The 25,078-nt window shown below is 34.4% G+C and overlaps 1 protein-coding gene across 2 annotated transcripts in view; it reads right to left on the bottom strand.

Moving 5' to 3' along the window:
• LOC129282897 (serine/arginine repetitive matrix protein 2-like) overlaps positions 1-23,620 on the bottom strand; it is a 37,351-nt gene extending 13,731 nt beyond the window's left edge. For both annotated transcript variants that reach the window (XM_064113474.1, XM_064113469.1), the window contains exons 1-10: positions 23,521-23,620; positions 17,178-17,450; positions 16,320-16,430; positions 15,647-15,808; positions 14,239-14,313; positions 13,806-13,871; positions 5,110-5,142; positions 2,433-2,459; positions 1,715-1,810; positions 620-808 (exon numbers count right to left, since the gene is read on the bottom strand). In XM_064113474.1, the coding sequence (XP_063969544.1) occupies positions 620-808; positions 1,715-1,810; positions 2,433-2,459; positions 5,110-5,142; positions 13,806-13,871; positions 14,239-14,313; positions 15,647-15,808; positions 16,320-16,430; positions 17,178-17,416 (998 nt within the window). In that variant the 5' untranslated portion in view covers positions 17,417-17,450; positions 23,521-23,620. The remainder of the gene's footprint in view (positions 1-619; positions 809-1,714; positions 1,811-2,432; positions 2,460-5,109; positions 5,143-13,805; positions 13,872-14,238; positions 14,314-15,646; positions 15,809-16,319; positions 16,431-17,177; positions 17,451-23,520) is intronic.
• Positions 23,621-25,078: the final 1,458 nt, after the last annotated feature.

Below are 25,078 nucleotides of genomic sequence, written 5' to 3'. Positions count from 1 at the left end.
TTTCAGGTATGTAATACCCACTGTGACCATTATTTTATGTCCACAAAACTAATCAGATCATTAGCTCTTACACGCACACATGAGCCAAGTATGAAGCCGATTTGTCAAATATATATGAAGTTACAGTGAGAATGAAACGGGATGGTTGGAAGGAGAAAAGAATAAAGTGACAGCCTGAAAACACAATGTCTACAGTGGGCGGAGAAATGAAAATTAATTCCTTGTCTTCTTTTGAACTAGGCTCATTTCATTACAATAAATTGCCATTTGTTTAAAAATAAATGAATTTGGAAATGATAGGATCATGAAATTTGCAAAGGGATCTAACCATCGATAATTTAAATATTCAGCAATCCCATCGAAACATGTGTCATATAATCTTAAATATATTTCTATGGGATGTCCAGAGACACTTTGAGCTTTTAATGTTACATATACACATAGATTTGCCATTGACGGCATATTTCAAACGAAGTTTCCAATTGGTGGATGGGGTTATGCTGAACAATATTTTGCATGCAACGAGGATTGTGACTGGCCATTGCCATATTGGGATTGGAAATGCAATCTTTGTGTTACTGATCCCTGGTAAAACTATCTTCACATGACCCAACCATACCTTCTACTTCTAGACCTTGACCTTCTACGTGACCTCCTCTCCGGGGAGCGCGAGTAGCTCCTTGACCGGTCAGAATCGGAGGAGTATGATCGTCTTTTCTTGCTGCTTTTGCCATTCTCCTCCTTCTTGTGACTCTTAGAATCTGGAGAGCGGGAGTGATGTGAACGGCGACTTCTCTCTGGTGAGGACCTGCGTCCAAAATTATCCATAGAGACTTTCATACATATCAAAATTTTAGAGAATACTTCAACGAAAAACAATGGAACGTTTAGAAACTATTCCTTCTTTTAATGTAATGAAAATTCAAGTTTTATATAAAACCTGAATACTTTCATACCAACAGTTTTCTGTCAAAAGTCATAAAATTGTCACAACATAATTGGTATACTTGCCTTGCATCCCTGGCAGCCATAGGCAACTTGGTATTGCAAACATCGACGAGCCCTCCCCCGACTTCTAAAAAACATTTAGGACTAGATATATAGTACAAAATGTCAAAATATAATGATAAATTTCTCAGGAATTTTGGGACGGTCATATTCAATGATTACATCATTGATCTTCCAGTGGGGAAGTGATTTTCCCACCAGAAATACCAGTCTTTGTGTCTAGTAAGCTTGCATTATTTTTCATTCTTTAGAAGCCTCCCAGCTAAAGTTGTTTCAGAAGTTGTGTTTAACCTTCATTTAAGCCATGGTCTAGGCATGGGCTAGAATTATTGAAAGCCAACAAATGCTGAAACTTATTTCTTTCTATAAGTTCCTTATATCTGCTGTGGTCTTTTCTACCTTATATTTTCAGATAACTATTGTACTAGTGTTCCACAACATTGTCCAATATTTGAGTGCCAAATGCACGGATAAATCCAACATCTACTAGGATATAAAATAGATCACTGAAACATGTGGCTATCCATAGTTAAACCACATTTAGACCGCAGTTTGAATGCTATGATCACAAATACCTTCACGAATGCTGTACGAACGATATTTATACATAGCAATAAATGGTATGAACTCGTTCGTACGGTGTTTGTAAAAGTATTTGTGAGCGTAGCATAACCCAGAGTTTAGAATACAGTCCCATGGTACTCACCCTGCTGACTCTAGACCAGATTCTGATTCGCTGTCGTCTCTAGACCGATGGCGATGGCTTCTCTTGCTACTTCTGTGTTTATCAGACTTGTCCTTACTGTAAAAAAAAAAGTAAACAAAATACATCTTTAATATCTATGTCATAAGATGACTGCTGAGCTACAAAGGTAAAAAAAAATGTATTTCATCCCTCAATTTTTATTCTGATTATAATACACTTAGGTTAATGCCAAGTTAGGAGTGGCTATAATGGTGATGGTGGAGGTAGGAGAGGTAGTGGTAGAAGTAGGAGGAGATGGAAAAGGAAGAGATGGTAGAGAGAATGAGGAAGAGGAGATGGAAGAGGAGAAATAATAGGAGGAGGAGATGGAAGAGGGGGAGGATGAAGAGGACAAGATGGAGGAGGAGGAAGAGTGGAGGAGGAAGAGGAGAAAGCAGAGGGGAAAGAAGAGAAAGAAGATGAGGAGGAGGAGGAAGAGGAAGAGGAGAAAGAAGAGGAGGAAGAGGAAAAAGAAAGAGGAAAAGGAGGAGATGGAAGAGAAGAAAAAGGTGGAAAAAGAGGACACAAAAGAGGATAAAAAAGATGAGGAGGAAGGAGGAGATGAAAGGGGAGGAAGTGGAGAAAAAGGACAAAGAAGAGGAAGAGATGGAAGAGGAAGAGGAGAAAGAGGAAGGTTGACAGGGCTTTAAATAATATTCATCCTGACAAAATATCTTACCTCTTGTGACTGCTCTTTTTGTCCTTCCTACATGCATAAAAAAGCAGAAAAATAAAAGTTAATTAAAAGTATCTGAACTAGGTAGGTGCTTCAAGGAGGAAATGAATATTCTCTAAAAATTAATTCTTTCAAACAAGTCACTTACGCAAAATTCATGGGTGCCACTTTAACAATGTCGGTAAGAAAGAAGAGAAATCACCCACATTCAGGGCTGTGAATGATCACAAATAAAAAGAGCTGAAATATGTTTGAAATTGCAGAAGCTCATAGTTATTTGACAGTGAAAATTCACAATGGGGGAATATAAGATGTCTTTGGGGTGCTTGAATCATCGGAGTATGTTTACAAAGCAGGAATATGCAAACGGTGTGCATTCTTTTCATTTGTGGAGTGGAAGCAAGCTTGAAATCTTAAATGGACTATAAAATACTTCTAATCCTTTAACATGCACATTGTCAGCATTTTGCGAAGTATGAAAACGTATTTTCTTGTAATAACATTATTCATTCATCCAGGTTTTAAATCTGATTTATTCCCCGACTATGGGAGTGGTCGGATTCACCTCACACAGAGATCAACCTTACCCCCTCCCTCCACTTTACTCTATTTGGTGCATCCTCATCCCTCAAACCAACCCTCTTACTCTCCCCCACCACTTGCATTATTATACAGTGTCAGAATACAAAGAAGAAAATATGAACTCACTTATAAAAGAAAAAGCTTGAACTTCAATTGTTTCATGAAGGTTTTTTTTTTTCATGCATAGCAATGGTGTACAGTAGTGTGTATGCAGAGTCTACAAATTGCTATATTATGCAACTTTTAATTTTTGATAAATTCTGAAAAGTGAGCTATCAGTCTAAATACAAGAAGAATGCCTCTGAAGTCTAAGTCCTGAAAGCCAGACATAAATCAACAATCAACTCTGGACAGTAAAACCAAAATTACTTACAATGAGTTTATAAAAAAAAAACGCAATGCAGTGATCAAACAGTGACTAAAAAGCAAACAAGCTCAAATACTGATCTCCACACCAATTCCAAAAAATAAATTCAATTCAAATTATCCAAGAAAATTCAAAATACAAATACGATTGATAATGGACACAATAACAAGTATTTTTTTAAACAATTCGGTGTGAAGTATTAGAAAATACCATTTGAAAGCCTATTCAGCTATCAAAGAAGCAATATTAGAATGTGAAAGATATTGCATCGAAATAAAAGTAACATGGGGTATGACAACATAGACCTAATGTTTCTCATAGATTTAAGTGTGGCTATTGGTTTAGCATAGCTTAACAAAATAACCATCATTGCATCAGTCAGATCATGCCAAGGAAAAACACGCTAAAACATATTCTATCTATGAGATAAAGCATTTAAAATATATTTGGTGTAAAGTGGGCAGTTTAAACTATAGATCTCAAAATTTAGAAATTTACAAAATTTTGAGAACAGGTCAGAATACTGCGTTTGGACGTTGTATGTATGTATGGCAACGGTGGCATGTGCCATCACATTGTCTGAAATCAATCTCCTATATATTTAATTCTTGTAGAGAATGCTTTCTAAGCAAAGAAGGTTGCCACTTTCATGTATGTCATAATAGAGCCCCAAAAAGATATATGAGGATTGGAACTTATGCAAAACTTCATTTATGTGATTGAAGAATTTCATGTGATTGGTGTGAAAGTGCTTGATCCTAATATGGATGCCAAATCCCTTTTGGCTAAAATTGTTTTAAAATCAAGCAAATCTAAAAGCACAGGAGACTGGTTCTACATACATGTACATTGTGCATGAACACTGTATGATTTATGTTATAGAATATTAGTCCATCCTACTAAGATTAGTCACATGCAAATACAAGTAATCAAGTGAAGTCATGTGAATCTCAATTTAGACACACATAAACAATAGTGCCACAGAAATATTACTGTATGCAATTTTCATTTACTGCATAGTATAAAACAGGATAAAAGTAGACTTGATAAAGAACACTACAATTAACTTATCTTTTCATCCACCTGATTGTTTAGATGGTCTAATAATTAACCTACTTCTATTTCTAAAAAATTCTGCGGCATTGACTATCAAAATATAGCTCATGACTAGATAACATGGATGATCCATCTTTCATCTATCCATGAAATAGCATGGATGGATGATATGTTGTCTACAGAGATCACATGTGTGTCATGGGATATCATTCAATTATCTTGTCCAAAAAAAAAAAATAATTTTCCCAAAAATTTCACACACAAGATCTTGACATCAATATGTTTACCGGTAACCCCCCCCCCCCCCCCATGGTATTTTTCTTCCCTAGCTAAAATCATACCAAAAAAAAGCTACTGTACATTAAATGAAAAAATTACAAATAAAAAAAAATCCTAAAATTTCTGCAGACAGAAATGGGGGGGAAAATGAATTAAGATCATAAAGCACAAAGTGAAATGCAGAAACATACATCACGATAAAATTACATGACAGAGCAACATTTGCACCATTTACATGAAATATTTTAAATATAAAGAGCACCAAAAATATGAAGCATCTACAGAATGTACACTTTAAATCATTAGATTCATGTATGTCCTTTTTTTAAAAGGAAGAATGAGAGATTTGAATGGGTACATTTGGTTAATCACAGCAATAATCCATACAAGCAATACCTGTGTTTTTTACTCTTTTTCTTCTTTCCAGATCTAAGGGAAAGCATGTCATATCATAGAGAGAAAAAACATTTGGAGGCAATGTTAGATTCTGTGCTGTTAAAATGTTCACATTTATACATATATACAGATGAACACAAGTATACAATGACAGTGACAATTGACACAGTGAAAAAAATACAGAGAGAAATACAAAATCAAAAGTCACAAAATAAACTCTATTCTATAAAACATGAACGTATGAACAAGATGTGTAGTTAGTAGGTTGAAAATAGATAATTTAGAGAATTGAAAGGGATGCCCATAACAATGTTCTGTGTCAAAGAGGTATTTGTTGGAAGGGATCAATTGGTGGAAAAGGGATGAAAACACAGCGAATCGCATGCAAGGGACTATCATTTATTACTAAAAAAGCTTATAAATATATTTTTTTAAACAAATTGCTTGTCAAGTAGAAAGTAAAAATGCATATTTGAAAACTTTGGAGGAAAATTGGAAGTCTATTAAAAACAGTATTTTTTTTTGTTGAAATTTTTTTTTTTATTCATGTATACTGAGGAAGACTCTCGATAAAACAAAAAATACAGTGATTAAAATGTGAGGAAAACAATGATAGTTCAGGAGGATTTAACTATACAAGCACAAAGTAATGAATTCAGCCAAAAAGAACTGAGAATCAGGATTTCAAAATAACTGAAAACACTCACTATTGCACAAAGTATCACCTACCTTTAGCCAGCATTTTCACATTATATCCTTGCATAATCTTGTTCATGAAAATAAAGACTTTTGAACAAGTTTCAATGTATTATTGATAATGGCGATATAATTGATGTCGAAATACACGTTCCTCTTTGCTCACTGCAATTCTATGAATTAAAGCATTCCATTTCCAGTGGAAAGTTTGGTGGTGATGAATTCATGATTCTTCATTATATTCTTTGATTTTGACTTTTTCATTGACAAAAGGAGGAAAAGAAAGATTCTTTCTTTGATATGTCATGTGATTATCTTTATTCAATACAGGAACACGTTTGTCAGATATAAATATTTACTTAATTGTTTTCAAAATTATATTAAAGGCAATTATAACTTAATTCTTCTGTTGGAATTGTCAGTCTATTATATTGGCCAAGTCAAATACAATCCTGTTTTGAGATCATGTTTTAGAATTATTCATATGAAAATGTAAAATACTAAACAATGTTCCATTGTGAAAGGTATCTTTTGCAAGAGGCTTAAAATCAAACTAAGATGTGTAAGATTTTAGTAATGATAATATCAAACCTAGTTCTACTTTAGATATCGAATTGCACAATTTCTCAAGATGCAAATGTCTGGAGGAGAATTTAATAAAATATGCAACTATTCCTGAAAAAATATTACATTGCCAGTGATATTCAAAATGGCAATTATATCTACACTGTGTGAGTAATTGAATACCTATACATTATTTTATTAATTGATTCACATTGTTGAAAATACAATACTTTTGATTTCTTTACCAGTATGTACTGGATTTGAAATAATTTGATTTAAAGTAGAATCGCATACGTATGAGCATTATATTTTTTTTATGCTTGATTCATAAAATTGCCCACATGATCAATACTGATGTTCATTTGCCAAGCTAACAACAGGAATTGACATATTCACATGAATCTCCAATCTCCAGAAAAACAATATAAAGCGGTATCCAGATGCTGGTCATATGATGATTGAAAATTTTTTGATCTATCATAAAAAATAATGAACACAACCTGGGATTTTCTTGAAGATGAATATATATATACATGTATATCTTTATCTTTAAGTTACAATCTTCTTTTCTTTTTATTTTCATGTTTTAAAAACTCTATCCTTCTATAAAGACTCAGAAAAATGTACTTTAAAGGCAATTCTTATGATTTTACACTTAGCAACACAACAAAACACAATGCAAATCATATTTATGGCTTTAATGATTGAACTAAAAGAAAATTACCATACCACAATGAAATGGGAAAAAGTATTTCATTATAAAATCAAGAGCAAAAACAAGAGTGACAGAAGTAAATATAGTATGACACAAGGGGGTGGCAGATGGAATGAATATTAGAGGCACTTAAGACTTGATACAGTAGGTAAAGAAAAATACAAAAGCTGACTATAAGAGACACACACAAGCTACCCTTTATTCCATACACCAAAATCAAAAGAGAAAGACAAAATAAAAAAGACACTTGACATGAAGCAACAGCAATTTTGTTTCATGGAAATTATATTACGTCAAATTCTAAAATTTGTGTCATTGTACCAGCCAAAACGGTGGGAAATTATCAAATGTACATGAAGATTTAGCTTAATTATCTGAGGAATTAAATTTCCCTAGTTTTAATTTTTGCTTCATGCATAAAGGTTTTCCCCATCATGGAAAGTGGCCTTTCAAATAGAAAGAACAAATTTATTTCTTTTTTGGTCACTTTGAAGCTGCCATCATGTCAGTTGTATATTTACCCTGCAGGATGATCTGGCAATGTATAGATGGAACTTGCCCCCGCCCCCTTTTTTTTTGGGGGGGGGGGGGGGCTTGTCATTTTATTTACCAACAATTGTCTCTTTTTTATATAAAAGAACTAAAATAAATGGAATTATTTTCTTAGCATTCCCTCCATTCATTTTTATCCTAATTTATGGTGTGCCACTGTACAAACTAGGTCTATAAACATACTAGAATCAGACACTACATGTAGAATAAAAAAGGGATAAAAATAAACATTTCAGCATGAGAACATTTTCTTTTTAAAATAGTTTTGTAAGAGATGAAATGGAAAGGAAAAGAATGGGGGGAAAGGCTAGGTCAAGCTTTTTTCATGTGCTAATGGAAAAGTTGTGACTAACATTAGTAGTATTGAATACAAAGCAGTTAAAGTAAGCACACAGGTGAACATACAAAATGAATTTTAAAAAACATTCCATCTGGATGCTAAAGTCAAAAGCTATATTCATGATGTCATTGTCATGCAGATGTGATTGGTGCAATTAAGCCTGTGTATCAGCATGCAAATGATAGTCTTTAATCAAGAAGACATGCAAAAATGTGTTATTAGATGTGTGTACATTAATATGAAATAAAAATCATGATGAAAACAAACTTATATCACTCCCAAAGAACAGACAGTACAGAAAACCATGAAGAGTACAATAGATGTGTGGGTGGTGCCAGTAATAAACAAATCAAATTCATTTTGATAGCATAATTTCATCAAGAATGGTATGTTTAAATCTAATCAATAAGTACAAAAAAAATGCAATGTTGAAAGATGGTTCATGGATTATTTTGCCCTTCTTGCAAAGAAAGACAAGTTGATGGGAATCAAATGTTCTAGCCTACCCAGAAAGAAGCTTCATTTTTATTATATATTTCTTAACATTTTTGCAGAGATACCAAAGACATGGATCCTAATAAAAAAAGTTCTGGAATATGATGTACTAGTACTATCTATATGTTTGACTTGTTTGGGTAAATAACTTTCATTACACAGATAATAATAGTGCATACCATCCACACTATATATGATGCCATTTAACATCTTAATTATGTAGAAAAGAACATATTTTTAATTTGCTACTGTACTTCCTTGTGATCAGTGTATTATCCACTTTAATAGAAAACATCAGTGTTGCTCACATTTTCACACTTAATTGATCAAGTGTAGAAATGCTGTTGATGCACCTGGCCACATGCCGTACAGTATACAAAAAGCGAATAGGCACGAGTGCCATGGTGCGAGATTTTGCATAAGGTGACAGAAAGTGTCTCTTTCTTTCACCGAATGCGAAAGGTCGCACCATTGCACAAATAAGAATATTCACTGTTTGTGTAGTACAACGCCTCAGAAGTTAGCGAGAATATGAATAATCAATTTTTTTCCTACGTAAATCTATGAAAATAAAGAAAATTTTGAAATTGACAGGAAAACCCATCAAGCGTGCATCTGACCTGCAGCAGCAATGTGCATTCAGCCAGTAAGCTCTACGCGTTCATGTATTGCACCTGCATTTACTATAAATCATATGCAATGCGTTGAATCATTTTTTATAGTGACGTCACCTTTTTCTGACCTATGCAACGGTACATTATTGACGGTACGTGTGCAACAGTACAAATGTTTGACATTCAGCCTCCCATTTGCTCGCATACAACAAGCTAAGTAGGCGTTGTACAACTGCTACTGCACAAATCCCCAAATCAAGGTACATGTGTATGTGGTTTCTGCTGATGCACCAGAGTCGCATCTTCTTGTGTTTTCTGTATACCGAGTGTCCCAGAGAAATTGGAGCAGCAGATTCCAAGAACCTTGACGTGTTCAAGCGGTAACACAACATTTGTTCTTAAACCATAATAATTTCTCTCTGAAGATGAGGAAGAGGATTGTGATCAGGCTTATGGTTCAGAATCATGTGAGCTTTTATAGGACTAAAGTAATGTAATGTTTAAAGCTCGGGCTTACATGTATGGTGTGCAATTTCAGTACGGTAGGAGCAATTGCCGAAGAAGTAATGTCATGGGACCATTCAAGAAAGGATTATCACTTTTGTCAGCATGGCTACATTTAACAATGTTTACACAATACTTTTGAGGGTTCAGCTAATTTTCTGATGCAATGGCAAAATATCCAATTAATGACTCAAGGCTCTAAAAAGTAAAAACCCAAATACACTAGCAATTTATCACATGAAATCACCTCCAATATGATGCTTATACTTTTGTTTACCTAGATTTTAATAGAATTGCTCTGAAAGAATTCTACGGAGCATTATAGGACAAAAAAGACTACTTGCTTGCTTTTATAAGGTACTTCTATGAGAATTATTCATATGAACTACAGATGAAAACAAATTCTGAGATGGAATTAATTGTCTTTCTTTGTAAATATCCTTGGCAGGATGAGTACAGGATCTTCATTCACACTCTCTTTCTCCCGCTCTCTACTTGTCTTTTCCTTTGTGTCTTCCTCTTTTACTCTCTCTCCTTCCTTTTCCTTTCCCTTCCCAACACCTCAGTCATTTCACTCTCTTTCTGCCCCCTACCTTTCACACTCTCTCTACCCCCCCCCCCCCCGGGAAAAAAAGTATTGCTATGAGCATGGTAACATTATAAAATCTTACCACCACCACCATGTGCATGTGAATGCATTTGCTACAAAGCATTGCAAAGAATGCACATCTGAATCCTGCTCAAAAACCTACCAAAATGGAATAACCTCTGCCATGGATGGTGACCACTAACCAACATGGAAGTCAACCGAATACTGTATAGGTCAAAACGTAACTCTTGACCTCATAGGGACATGCAGGGGTGTATTATGGCACCCACAAATAAAGATATAATGACGCAGAAATACAGAAATGCACAGAGTGAATGATAAAATAAGGCTGGAAGTCGTTGTCATTGGCAGATTTGATTTTCTTTTTCTTTTGATCACCAATTTTGATGGGTGAAATTGAAAATTTTGCAACAATTTACAAAATGTACAAAACTCAAAAAATTATATCTACATGTAAGGTATACATTTTCATACAATTCCAACAAATTTCTTAGATTGATGCTTGAAAGTGTGACGAGTACACAAAAAGTTGTGTGACTCATATTTGATATGTGAATCATACATGTTCCCAGTGTGGTAGAATCTTGCTTTCTTTTCATTGGCTGTTGAACTTTACTAGGTGAGGGTCGTTATCATTGACAGCAAGGATACCATTAACGGTAAGTTTTATGAAACAGGCCAAGATGTATTCCTAACAAATAATTAAGTTTCTATTGGCTATTGCCGCATTGTGAGGGGGCAAATTACTTATGTGTGTATTTTTCGTGGTAATCTACCGGGTAGATGTCTCATACAAAAATGTTTTCTACTCATTTGTGAATTATCTGTCAACATTTTAATAGCTTCATAATAGTCACTCTTAAATATTACAAAATATGCATAAATCAATTTTGTGTATCAAAACAACATATAATAAATTTCAACACTTGAAATCCCTAAATGATCAAATTTTATGGATTGCAACTTTTTTTTAAATTGAATTGAATATTGGAAAGTGGAAATACATGTACTTGTGTCATGTAGGCTACATTAGCTCAACCCACCCTTTGCAGTCAAGTAGAATTTTAAATAAAATGTAATCTACTTTCAGTAACAGAAGATTTGTCTCTGAAATTAATTATGGTCCATTTTATTTTCCCATAACTTATTTATTCATAAATAATCTTGACACAAAGATCTTCATAAAATGTAAAAACTGTGGTTTGTAGACATCTTCAAAATCACTGTTCACATGAGTTGGTCAAACATACAATAGTAGGAAAAGCTGATTGATTTTTATTCTAAAATATACAATATTTAAAAAATAGGTAACAGTACAATCAATTTGAACTTTAGAGACAAGATTTACACTTAATGAGCATTTCCCTGAATTTGTTCTTTCACAATGAAAACTACATATAATTTTGTTTACAAAACATAAATATAAAAGGTAGACTAAGTGAGATTACAGGTGACTGTTCTTGTGTAATACAGTCCTTATTTATCAATGTTTCCCTCCCTACAAATATAGGTAAAGTTTAAAGAAAGATTATCATCATTATTTTGTTTTCTGCAATAGCATATTTTGCTCTGTAGCTCAACTGAGAACTTCCTCAAGTCAAAATGTAATAGTTTTCTATAAAGGGTACGTACATGGACAGGAGGAGTATTTGGAGTCATTCAGTGTGTGCCTGTTATCCTTGGTATTACCATCATAAAACACTATGGCCCGTATTCTGAAGTCGGGTGTAACTTAAACTCAGGTTTAAAGTTGTGGTTTAAGTATGGATAGCCAAATGTTACATAAATCAGTAGAGATATCATATTTCAGCTCATTTGACTCTCAAATCATTCATAATTGTCTAGGAAGTATAAATAGATGATTGTCTTCACCATTGAAGAATCAGGAAAGAGCACAGTAAATATAAGGAACATACAACTTAATAAAAATGTTGACACTTTTGGCTTCCCATATTTTAGCACAGAGTTAGACCATGGTCTAAGTTAAACCTGACTTCAGAATACGGGCCTATGGCAACAAACATTCAGTCATATCCAATCAATCATATTCAATCACTCCTTTTAAATTCTTTATAGGTGCCAGCAGACATCATTAATTTCTCATGTGCTAACAGCTAAAAGCATTCTCACCTCGACACAACACACATGTGAACATTCATAAATTACATGACAACAACAAATTCGTCATCACTAAACGATGTTTTGTCACTGTCACAATCACCATCAGCACCATTAAACATCGTAGGCCCATTGCATCAAAAGTTGCAATCAAACACAACTTCAAACTCAAATGGAACCTGATTTTCAACTTATAATAAGCATGCATTAGAAACCTGCTTCTGATTTAAGTTTACCCATGTTCAAGTGCAGCTTTTTCTGAAAGTGGCCCTCAATTACTCACCAATATCTCCATATCAGATCAGTAAACATTAATACAGTGTAATTCATATCATACATAACATGATCCCTAAGCATTGTATTCACACAAAAAACTGAAAAAGCAAGAAAATAATAAAAATAGGGGTTTGTTTTCTCCCTCATCCCCCACCCCAGTACAACTTGCCACTAATTTGCAATCAGTAAAGACACGCTATTATCTGTTGTGTTGTTCTTATTATTTATAACATTGGGAATATGCCTGTTTTAGAAACTGATGGTAATATAATGGCTTGTATAATGGATCCATGCAGATATCAACAATTGGAAACAGTAAATACAAGTATGTATGGTCCAAAAAGTCTGATTATCATGGTTACTACTGTAACATAACATTAATATAGTTGGAATGATTATGTTACAGAATACCCTGGAAAAAAAAATACATTTCACATGTACATATATCTCTGACATGATTATTCAATTAATAAAATGTATCAATAAAATGAAATACATACATGTTTGCGAGCTATGAATTTTGAAAAGGAGAAAAAAAGAAAAAAAAAATCTATTTTCTATGTCCACTGAAAGCTTCCATATGTCTTCAAGGGTAAAACGAAAAACAAAACAGGGGAAAGAGAATAATATAGAATATTAATGTAAATGCGTATGAAAGCATTTGTGTTTAGGGTTAGAAGAAAAATAGCAAACATGTTTTAAGACTATGATAGACACAAAAATCATCTCTTGATATGGTTGCTGAATCTCTCTATTCACCCAACCAATAAAAGAATAAACTTAAACATCTGAATAATAACAACTTTTCCAGTGCTTTAACACTTTACCTCTAATTGATACAATTGTATCACCTCTAAAATAAATATTAGAAATAAGTTTCTTTTACAGGAATGACACTCAGTTTTAAATCTGAATGAGTGGAGTTGAATACAAAAGGTCAAAGAGACTTGCTGTACTATTTATTGGTATGATGACGCATTATTGCAAATACTGTATGTACAACACATGTATGTCTAGAGCGATTCCAACATATTGACAAGTCACATGACTGAAAGATTGTTATAATATATGAGATGTTAGAGTTACAATCCAATATTGCGTTTATTTCAATTATATGTTGAACATTCATTTTGAAGCATGCAGCACACATAGAAGACAAACGAAGAAAGAAAAAATAAGAGTTTGGATTGGGGAAGTGTATGTTTATCTTACCTTGAATGCTTAGACTTGTGTGACTTTTTCTTCTTCTCTTTTCTTGCTGGTGACCGACTTTCTGAACTGGTGCATCAAAGACAAATAAAAGAATCATTTAGCACACAGAAAAAATATGTACATGTATGGGACTATACACAAATGTTGAGTCCAAACATTTCAGCCGTTTACAGCTATATTAAAATGCAATAGCATTTGAAGAGCAATTTCAGTGCACCAATTAAAAAATAATATTTACACAAATTCTGATCATGAGATTGATTATTGGCTTATGCTGTATGAAAAGAAAGCTGAAAATATCTGTAAGCCAAAATATGAGTTTTGGATATGACTGATAATCATTAATACAACAATGCATCACAACTTTTTTCCACACAGTTTCATAAACTATCATTATATTTAAGATAAGATTAAAAAAGGACTGTATAATTACTGGCTTCTGTGTCCGCTTTTCTTTTTCTTCTTCTTTGGAGGTGGCGATGGTGATGGACTTGGGTCTCTCAAAATTCTGAAATGAAAAAGTGGAAAATATATAATAATAAAACTGAAGTGTTATTGTGGAAGAACAATACCACCACTCTCCTCAGGTGGGCGTTTCATAAAGCTGTTTGTAGGTTACGATTGACTTACCCGAGTCTGGTAACCCTTTCTTGTAGTACATGATATATCCCTATGTAGCTGACGTTGCACTTAAGAACATGTTCCAGTGCGTAAAGTCATGCGTAACTTTACAAACATCTTTCTCAAACACCCACCCGGGGCCCGTCTTACAAAGAGTTGCGATTGATCCGATCAATTGCAACTATGGAAAGCCAGCAAAGTCAACAAATAAAATGCATGTTTGTTTAAAAAAAAATCTAGATATGAATGTATATCAATAAATTCATTGATTTCTTGACAATTTGGTGTGTTCTCCTTTGTTTACAAAGGACATTTTTCAAATTTCCTTTAGACAAAATTATGGCACTGATGAATTTCCATAGAGTTACGATTGATTGGATCAATCGTAACTCTTTGTAAGACGGAGATTGATAAACTCTTCCTGGCAGAGGATCAAATGCAGGAAAAATGATCACAAGGTAAAAGGAATAGGAGATAATTTCCAATGAAAAAAAAAATAATCCAAAGTACACTTGAGAAAGATCAGACAAGCAATAACATAGATGGTAAATGGTTTTTAACTAAACTTTATATAATTTTGTCCCCAGATCTGGATTCATGAAAGAAAGTGCAAACTACCACTGAAATCATGAATGTTACTTATCTGCACCTTGGGAACATTTCACAAAATCAAAAAGAATTTTTTTTTGTGATGAGCTATTGAAACCCTTTCATCCGATTGGCTGAGACCAAATTTTACAGTGGAAATGAAGGGCAAAACATTTCATGAAAAACACCCACCATAGTGTATACATGTGTACCTCCTGGGTGGTGTTTCATAAAGCTGCCCTAAAGCTGTTTGTAAAATAGGAACAGCATTCCGCATGATTGTACCTGTTCTTTAGTGCTTAAGCAGATTCACAATCAATTAATTCCTGATCTAGATTAAAATCCTTAATTTCAAATTTATTAAGCATTTAATCTGGAAATTCAACACTTTAAAAACTTTGATCAGGGTTGCAGGAAACGCACTCCAATTCCGTTAAAACAGTGAAAATTTTGGTTTTCCATTGAGCATGAAAAGGGGTCGTTTATTGTCAATAAAGTCAGGAATAACTCCTAATGAAACAGCCCCCGACACTATCTCACAAAGTTACAATGATATTACATGAATAAATCATCTACATAGGTATATAGGTGACAGTTTGATTAAAACCCAGACATCTTTGGAAGCAACTTACTCATATTTCTTCTCAGCCATAGCTTTGGCTTCTGCTTCCTTCGCCCTTCTCTCGGGGTCAAATGAGCTGCCATCAACATAACCATCCTTGATGCCAAAAGCTTCTCTCAGTTTGGCATTCTGTTTCTCTTTAGCTTCTGCTATCTCATGTGTGTCTGTCAAACTATGCAAATAAAAACAAATAGATAATGGGATTTTTTTTTTTAAGTGGGGTGACCCATGTTAGAAAATGGCCATCCACTAATAAAAGCAGAAATCTACTTTGAGATGTATCAACGGATTCATGATCAAAGCAAGAGATTAGCTCAAGACAATATGTCTTTCATTTCTGTGCATTTCTGAATCTCTGATACTACTTCACTTGCTGTTCATACAATGTATGGCATAGTAACTTATTCATGGAAGGGCTTTTCCCCCTTTATCCAATTATGTTACATGTACATGTACTTGTCCAGTATGATATTCAGACTTCAAAATCAAATCAATACATAATCACTTTGGGTTGCAAGCCAGACTGATATTTTTTATGTTCTCAGTCAGAGTCAAGTGGCACAACCATCAGGCTAATAGCAGGTCAAGTGACAGATTTAAAAAAAGAAATCTTTTTTTGATACATGAGTCAACAGTTATATCAGTCAGAATCAAGTCAACAATGAATTGTCAATTAGACTTACTTAGCCCTTTCAGGAGTTGCTTTGCCTGCGAGATCAGAGATTCCTTCCTTGTCAAACAACATCTTTCGAAAAGCACTCACTTTCTTTTCAATCTCTTCTTTGCTGTATGTTCTATAAGAAAATTACCAATAAAAGTGCATCCATGTCATGAACTTTACAGTTTTAATGTAATTTTACAGTCCTCTTTTCCTATTTTGCAAATTATTATAATACTGGCTATAATAAAAATCATATTCATCACGCTCATAATGCTCTAATATGTTATTGAAAAATATCACTTTTTGACCAACTACATTGTAAATACGCATCAGCGAAAAATTGTGTCATAAGCTCTTGGGCTCTGGTTCCTTAACATCGGAAGTGTTGCAACATAATACCGATCGAATCTCAGGGGTGCACCTGTCAACCAGGAAAGGGTTCAGGACTGGGATAGGGGTGACATATCCCTGAGAGATCATCTAGGCATCAAGGAAACCATCCAACTAAAGGATGCAGAAATCAACCTTGAATTGTGACGTAGGCTGAGCTCTACAAACTTCAAAGAATTTATTACCCAATCATATGCTGATAAAGGTCAGATGAACCATTTTCCTGAGAAAAGCTAAAAGATTCAGCCGAAAATCTGTGGATAAATATTTCACTTTAAATTTCCAACATTTGGATCAAAAGCTTGGCATATTGTAGTATTCAATTCCATCATCTGGGCCCCATTTTATAAAAAGTTGCTACACTGTATGATGTCTTTCTAGAATGTCAACTATTAAACATGACAACAGTGAGAATTCTTCCTTTTGATTGGCTCTTCCAGTGATAGGTGATATACTCACAACTTTTAGTGAAATGGGGCCCTGGACTTACCCTTGTTCCTCCATGACTTCCTTCATCTCCGTGCACTTGAGTTCCACCTGTCGCTTCCTCTTATGGGCCAGGATCTCCTGGTTAGGAGGTCTGTAGAGGAGTGCCTCTGCCTTCTTGATCTCTTCCTCAGACTTGTAGTCCACCTTCTGCTTCTGGTTGCGCACCAAGGCAAAGTTTCGCTGGACGAACCCATTGGTGCCGCTACCACGGGCTGTGGTTAGACCGACCCCGTTATACATGGTGCCGCGTTTGGCTAGGCTAGGATGCTAAAACCTGCAGAAAATGGGCACAGATGAAAGATAAAAAATTATATCATATGCCACTACTTGCTGGGCTAAGATGCTAAAACCTGTAGAAAAAATGCACAAATAAATTCAGAGATCAGTGGAAAAATCATACTAGCAGCAATCTGAAGTGATTACATGTAGAGTATATCATTAATCTTCTTCCATCCACATTTGTTGAGACAAACACAGTTTAAGTACTTGAATTTCATGTTTATTATAATTACTATTATCATCATTAACGTAACATTTATGTTATAACAAGGGCATTAACAAAAATAACAACTAGAACTATCACTGAAAGTGATTAATACCCCCGCCCTATGCCATTACCATGGCAAAAGTTTCCAACACATGGAAAAAAAATATGTCTTGTCCATCTTTACCTCAAGACCTACAGGTACGTGTGAGCAAAATATCGTAAGAATCGGTTAAAAATGACTTTTTAATAAATTTTTGGAGGCTAGATTTCTACAAGTTTCCTAAATTTGCTACATTGGATAAGCCTGAACATAGCAGTAAATGGGGATTTTCAGGGCTCTTTTTTTCCAGTGCTCTTTTAAGTATTTTATGGGCAAAATCGCCTCAAGCCCCTGTGTATTTTTTTTCTTGATCATTAGGTAGAGCAGAAACAGAACCTTTAACCACCATTCAAACAACAATCAAAAGCATACATGTAAATGCTTTCCTATTTTGACAAAAAAACTTTCTCAAATGGTAGCTGAAATTTTACATTTCATCCATGTACATGTACATGCAACTGTCATCTATTGTCCATAATATTACCTTCAGAGTAGTTGGAAACTACCAAGAAAATTAGGAACATTTTCATCTTTCTTTAATCTGAAGATCAATTTCAGTTTAAGTCAGTCACTAAATCTCCTTAGAAAATCAATGTCTACATGTATGTGGAACTTTAATGACATATTTAGGAGAAGCAAAATGTCATACTTCTAGATGTGAAAATTCACTTTATGCCTACGGAAATTCAAAGAAAAAGTTATGAATCATTGACATTATTTGTGATTTTGGGGCTCCTTTTCTCAACATGGAAAAAAAAATGGTAACACCTTCAATCAAGTTGGGGTCATAAGGCAAGTCAATGAACTTATAATTTACCCTTAAAGCACTACAAATCCATCTTGAAGGTGATACAATATTTCTCTAATCGAGAATAGGAGCCCAAAAGCATAAATAAGTTCAAAATCAATAACCTATTACTGGCTTACATGTATCTATTGGCATAACATGTATTTTAAGTACCTACATGTATAAGATGACATAATTTGCTTTGGCAAAGTTTGGCATCCTACATACATGTCCCACATGAACATGTATACATGTAGTACTGTACATGTAGATCTTAAAGTACATGTAGTGTGACACCAACTGAAAACAATCTTTACGAGTAAAAAAAGAAAAGAAAAGGGGGCTATTCATTTTCTTGATAGTTTTCAATAAAATTATTAAAATGAAATCATAGAAAATAAATTCCATTTCATGGATGCAAAGAAGAAAAAGGTCAAATTTCAGCATTTTGGGGAGGTTTTATGAAGTCCAGTCTAATCATCATCTTTACCAACAACATAAAGAAGATGAACTCCCTCTTAAGAACATCATCAATCTCTCATTGTAAACATAACCACAGTACAGGTAGGTACATGTATATACAGGTGTATCAGGAAATAATGTTCCTGGTATTGTATCACAATTTGTTCCACATTTTGAAAGACTGCTACACTGTATGCATAAAGTCTTTTGTGTAGCATATTTTTACATGTATACATGTAGGACTGTACATTAGGCCTACTTTATTTTTCTCTTATGACCAAAAATGCTATTCAAATTTGTAAAGCAAAATCATTCCCTGTGTATGTAATAACAGTACATATCTATATCAAATGTTATTTTTTCTTTGTAACAATGCAAACTTTACAAGTTAAAAATTCAACATTTCAAACTTATGTACAGTACATGCCCACGTTCCTTAATAAAAGAAACAAGAAGCATAATTGTACAAGATCGGTTTCAAAAAAATCATCAATACAAACTTATGCACTCGTACATGTACATCCACAGCATCTGACCCTGCATGTAAAATCAATACTAACAGAAAATTTATGAGTCAAGAAGGGATGTACATATACTGTACATTCAATGCAGTACAAAAAGCATTCATGGATAGCAGTTCACGTATTGATTTTTCACCCTGTATATTCTGCTCTCTCCCTGTAGCCCAAACAAAGAGTGTTGGAAAGAAGGCTGAAATATAATATATTTCCATGTGATTTGGTCCACTATTTGTTCATACTATAACATCAAAGGACATGAAATGATTAAAAATTATTAAATTATCATTTTTGATGAGCTTCAAGACATTCTCCAGCTTGAGAAAACAATTTGCTTTGTTGAAATTTAATGATAGCTACATAAAGATATAAAAGTAGATTATTATGGGTAATATCTAAGCTAAAATTAATTCACTAAATTGGGCATTTGGACTGCCTACGCATAGTCTTTGGAGTACTTTTAGCTAAAAACATGATTTACATGTACATGTACATTGTCCACTACTTTTATACTGTTGAAACCAAACATCATTACATGTACAATACCCTCCAAACCTCAATAGCATTGCAATGCCCTCTGTAGTAAGCGTTGCTTTGTAATATAAAGGTACATTGTTTTGAATAATAAATAAGAGAAAAATCTATCAAGCATAACGCTGAAATCGGATGTAAAGTGTAATATAATAAAGTTACAAACATTTTAAAGTTAAGCTTAATTTCTCAATTAACAGTATTTGTATGCACATCCTGGTTGGTATGCAAATGAGATTCATGATGTCAACTACATGTACTCACTATTTCTTTTGTATTTTATTATATGAAATATGAGCATTATTGTAACATTTCATCGTTTCTGAAATCACAGACCAACAGATCTGCCTGCGGCAGCTCGATCAAGCGTGGTTAATGGACCAAATGGTTGTTAGACGAAATGTTGATGGATGGAATGGCATTAAACAAAATGAAAGTAGACCATTGGCATTATCGTGAGTGGATGAGTTAGCAGTAGACGGACTGCCAATTTATAGTGAGTGATTGTATAACTGATCGGCCTTGTATTACCGAACGTGCGCATCACACACGTCAGAAAATAATTTCATACAGTATGCTCAAAACTTTGCAACATCCTTCCAAAGGGAACTTAAATGGAAAGATTATGAAAAATGGTCAAAAACACATTTTAAAAGTCTTTAGATATATTCTTTAAAAAATAATGAAATATGGCCAAAATAAAATAGCTCATTACTGATTTTGCTGTTTTCTCAACTTTTCCCATAGAAAACACATGTTCGGTAATACAATACATATTTGAGTGACCAAAACATTTCACATGCGAAGAGGGGTGCAATTGGAAGCTGATATCATAAAAAAGAGAAACAATTTCGAAAATTTCTTTATATTATATTTATAATTTGTAGGTATTTGTGTATTTATGGTGAAAGTTTGGTGAATTTTATGAGAATAATGTATTTGATATGATTTAATGAAAAGTGTTCAGTAATTTGATCCACTAATACTTATAGTAATACTATAGTAATACTGCCCTATGTAGAACTAGAAGGGGTCCAAGCTAGGCACTCAATTTATCATGCAAAGCCAAAAAATTATCCTGTGCCTTAATGTCTAATATATGTTTGATTTTTATAGAAAAATATGAAATTAAACTGAATATAGGGTCTAGAGGTCTTACTCCGAAATTCCAAACAGTTGCTGGATTTCTCTGCATTTAGTGATTTATTGCAGCCTCTGTAGAAAAATTGAATAACGCGTCGTTAGGGCCTAGGAATCTTTTGTTACTCTGCACTCAGTCTCAGTTCCACTCACAGAGCGTGCATTTTGCCATTGACACGCGTAACTTAAGGACCACATGTAACGTAAGATCTAATCCCTCATCCAGGAACGAGGTTATAGCCAAGGCAATATGGCAATGCGCAGTCCAAACGTCGTTTTGTGTTCAGGCTGCAGCTAGACCAAAAGCTTCGGTCTCTGTTCTGTTGGTTGTTCAGCTGAACTCAGTTGGCTTCACTCACCAAATACAGAGACCGAAGTTCTAGCGCGATCTGTACAGGGGACTCAATAGCCATATGTTTATGTATATAAGTTCGGATAAAACAGGGAGGTGAAGTTGCGCGACAGCCGAGGTAAGTCACTGTTTTTGTTTCTTTTAACTTGATTTTCCCCCGTTTTTTGGCAATTAATGCCAAGAGGGAATATTAATTTGCATTTCGGACGCGTTAATTTCCAAAAGTTTGATTCATTAAAGACAAAAATTGAAGAGCCCCGATGGGGGATTTTGCATTGTAAGTCCCCTAATGGTGGCTGCACGATAGCTAGACCAAAAGCTTCAGTCTCTGTATTTTGGTTGTTCCGCTGAACTGCGTTGGCTCACTCACCAATGGGGATTATTATTATAGTAAAATGTCAGAAATTGTTGAATAAATCCCCAGAAACGACGGTTATTCCTGTCTACACGATAGCGAGCCGTCTGTGTGTGAGGAGAAATAAAAAAACTCCTCGAAAGAGACGGCTGCCAGCTGTCTAGCTCAGTAGCTGCAGCCACTCATCCTACGAACGAGGTTATGCACCAGTTACTGCGGCAGCCCGAACACGTACTATTTTTGTCTGAAGCCACACTGAAAAGTGTCAGCATAAGACAGGCTGATTTAGGGGGAAATGTGGCACATTTTTTTCGGGAAGTTCAGGCTACTAGAAAAACGTGATCTGAATTGATTATTAACTTGTGTTTGGCATGTATGGAAAGAGAAAATTCAGGGGCTTCTTTTGACAGTAAGGACAAGTTTATATGATCATTTGAATTAAGGATTTAGAGATAAATTGCAAACCCTTATTTTTGTGTGTGTTGAGATTGCCATTTCCCCATGCGTTTTCTATGGGAAAATGAAATTTCTGTTTTGCACAATTTTTTCACTTTGTCGCAATTTTTCATTGTGATCTGGTTTCCAAATCTTTATAAAAATCATACCATCAGAAAGAGCATAAAAAATCCTATTTGACTCTTTATGGACAAGTTTTTGGCATTAATAATAAATTTATAACAGCTCTCGGAAGCTAAAAATTTGGATTTGTGTGTGTCCATTTCTTAACTACACAGTCTATGGCAGAGAAATGCTGAAAATTGACCTAATTTCATTCTTCTTTTTTGTAGCCAATAATCAGATTTTTTTCAAAAATGTTACATTTCTGTCAGTCTGAAGGTCATTTCTCTTCAAATTCACAAAGAAAATGTGATATTTTCTTGAAATAAGAAAAATAATATTTTTCTCCAGACACCTAGGGCTACTGTCCCTAGTAGGATGGGGGATCGGGTGTCCGGACACTTTATATTTTTGAAGCCTTCTTTTTTGTCTTTGGATTACACTAATAATATGAATTCAATACTTGTAATCATCTTCTATTTTGTTCTTTAAAATATTTCCTAACATTTTGTACTAAAAATTTATGAAATTTCGCTTTCAAATTTTTCCAAATGACTTTCTAAAATTGATCGTCCGGAAACACAACCTGTCCGGACACACAACAACTGGGTATACTAAAGACGTGTCGAGGTCCCCGGGGCAAATGCACCAGCAAAAAGGCAGCAGCATGCTGCAACTTGAAATAAATAACGCCTGAAACATGGTTTCTGATGACCAATAATGACTGAAAATTTTAAGTTCAGGTGAAACTGAAAGATTTGAAATAACTGTGGATTGAAATTGCACAAAAAATTAAGTTAAAATTCGTTTTGAGCGTCACTGGACGGTGTGTGCGCTCAATAAGAATAGATATCATTATCACCATCAGAAAGCGTCACAGCTAGTCGGGACATTCACAGACACAGTCGGTACACAGAATCGAATTCTCGCAGTAGTAATCCGGAAATCCCCCATCTTATATTTCAGTTTACAATCGTCTTTCGATCGCCTTTAATTTTTGACACACTACAAAATCCATATAATTTAAAATTTCATCAAAATACGACATATTCACCTTATTTTTGTGAAAGATATGTGGCTTTTCGGTCTGCCACCGTCGTCGCCGTCTGTCTTGTTTTGTCAGCGCTATCGTCGTTCTTATTTTTACAGAATGTAAGGATTTTTCCAGAAGAGGGCGCGCGACAAAAGATGCCGATGAGCTCGACTAGCGCAAGCTGGTGCACAAATCAAGGATTTTCTTTCAATATTGAAGAACAGCAATGCTTGATATAGATGACTGGAAATCAATCCACAGACACAAAACAAGAAGCAACTTTGCTTTGCAAAACCTGCACTGCGATCATTTGTATCATTCTGTATAATCCAGATACTTGAAATGAAACGGATACTTGAATGGTCCACTTGATTATTTTGACAGAAAAAGAATGAGAGTTTGAACCTTGTTTCTGTTATTAAACATGGATATATTATAATAGAATGAAATAAAAATTGGTATAATCAAATAGAAATAGGAATGGAAGATTATTATAAAAGAAATAAGTATAGTATTGTCAGATTTTCAAGCCTTCAATTAAAGTATTTTCGTTAGGATTTTTTTTTCCAGGGAGTATGGGGACCAATAATTATAGGCCTAAAATATGGAATTTATGTATGGCCTTTTCTGCCCATGGACAGCTGCGGATCCGTTAGAGTGAAAAGGGTTAAGTACCGACAACCATTAATTTAGATGAATAGAAATCATCCCTATCTGCTCCAACATGGCAATATTGTCAATCTCATTTTTCAACTTCCAAACTTTCTTATTTATACTGTCCAATTTCTTTCACCATTCCCCCCCCCCCCCCATTTTGCACAAATCAATTTATCCACATTGGAATTCCCTTTCAGTGATGCACTGAATAAAAAAGAGGGATTATTATGCTGGCCCACTCCTTTCCCATTTGTACTTGCCCTTATTAAGCTACCTGCCGTAAAATAGTTACCATATATATGGTTACACTGGCAGGATAATGGTTAAAGACCGACAGAAAAAAAAAATTTGAACTAACACCACACATCACTGCATGCCCTTCAAAAAAATCAACGAAGACAAGTGTTATTCTTTTCTCACCAACTGTAACCAGCATTCTATTCTTCTAATTATCCTGATCAATACAATGTGCTAATATTTTATTCGCAGTATTATTATTATTTGGTAAGTACAATATAAAATACTAAATTGAATCTTCACAATGAATATGAAAGGAAAGGCAGTTATAGTAATCCGGAAATCTTCCATCTTATTCAGTTTACGACCGCGTCTATTGATCGCCTTTAATTTCTGGACACGTTACAAAATCCATATACTTAAAAATTTTCATCAAAATATGACATACTCACCTTATTTTCGTGAAAGATATGTGGTTCTTGGTCTGCCACCGTCGTCGCCGTCTGTCTTGTTTTGTCAGCTAATATCGTCGTCGTAGCCCCCATTCCACAGAACGGAGACCATTGAAAGACCACTGAAAGAATTGGTGAGGTCTTACAGCGGTCTTCAAGATCACTGAAATTTGTCATCTCTGTGGAATGGCTCAGAAAGACCCCTCAAAGAACTCTGAAAGACTGATGGATAT

Source organism: Lytechinus pictus, chromosome 2 (assembly GCF_037042905.1).
Source record: "Lytechinus pictus isolate F3 Inbred chromosome 2, Lp3.0, whole genome shotgun sequence".
In the NCBI taxonomy this organism is placed as follows: domain Eukaryota; kingdom Metazoa; phylum Echinodermata; class Echinoidea; order Temnopleuroida; family Toxopneustidae; genus Lytechinus; species Lytechinus pictus.
Note: the sequence above shows the minus strand (reverse complement) of the source record. Positions and strands in the feature narration are given on the sequence as shown.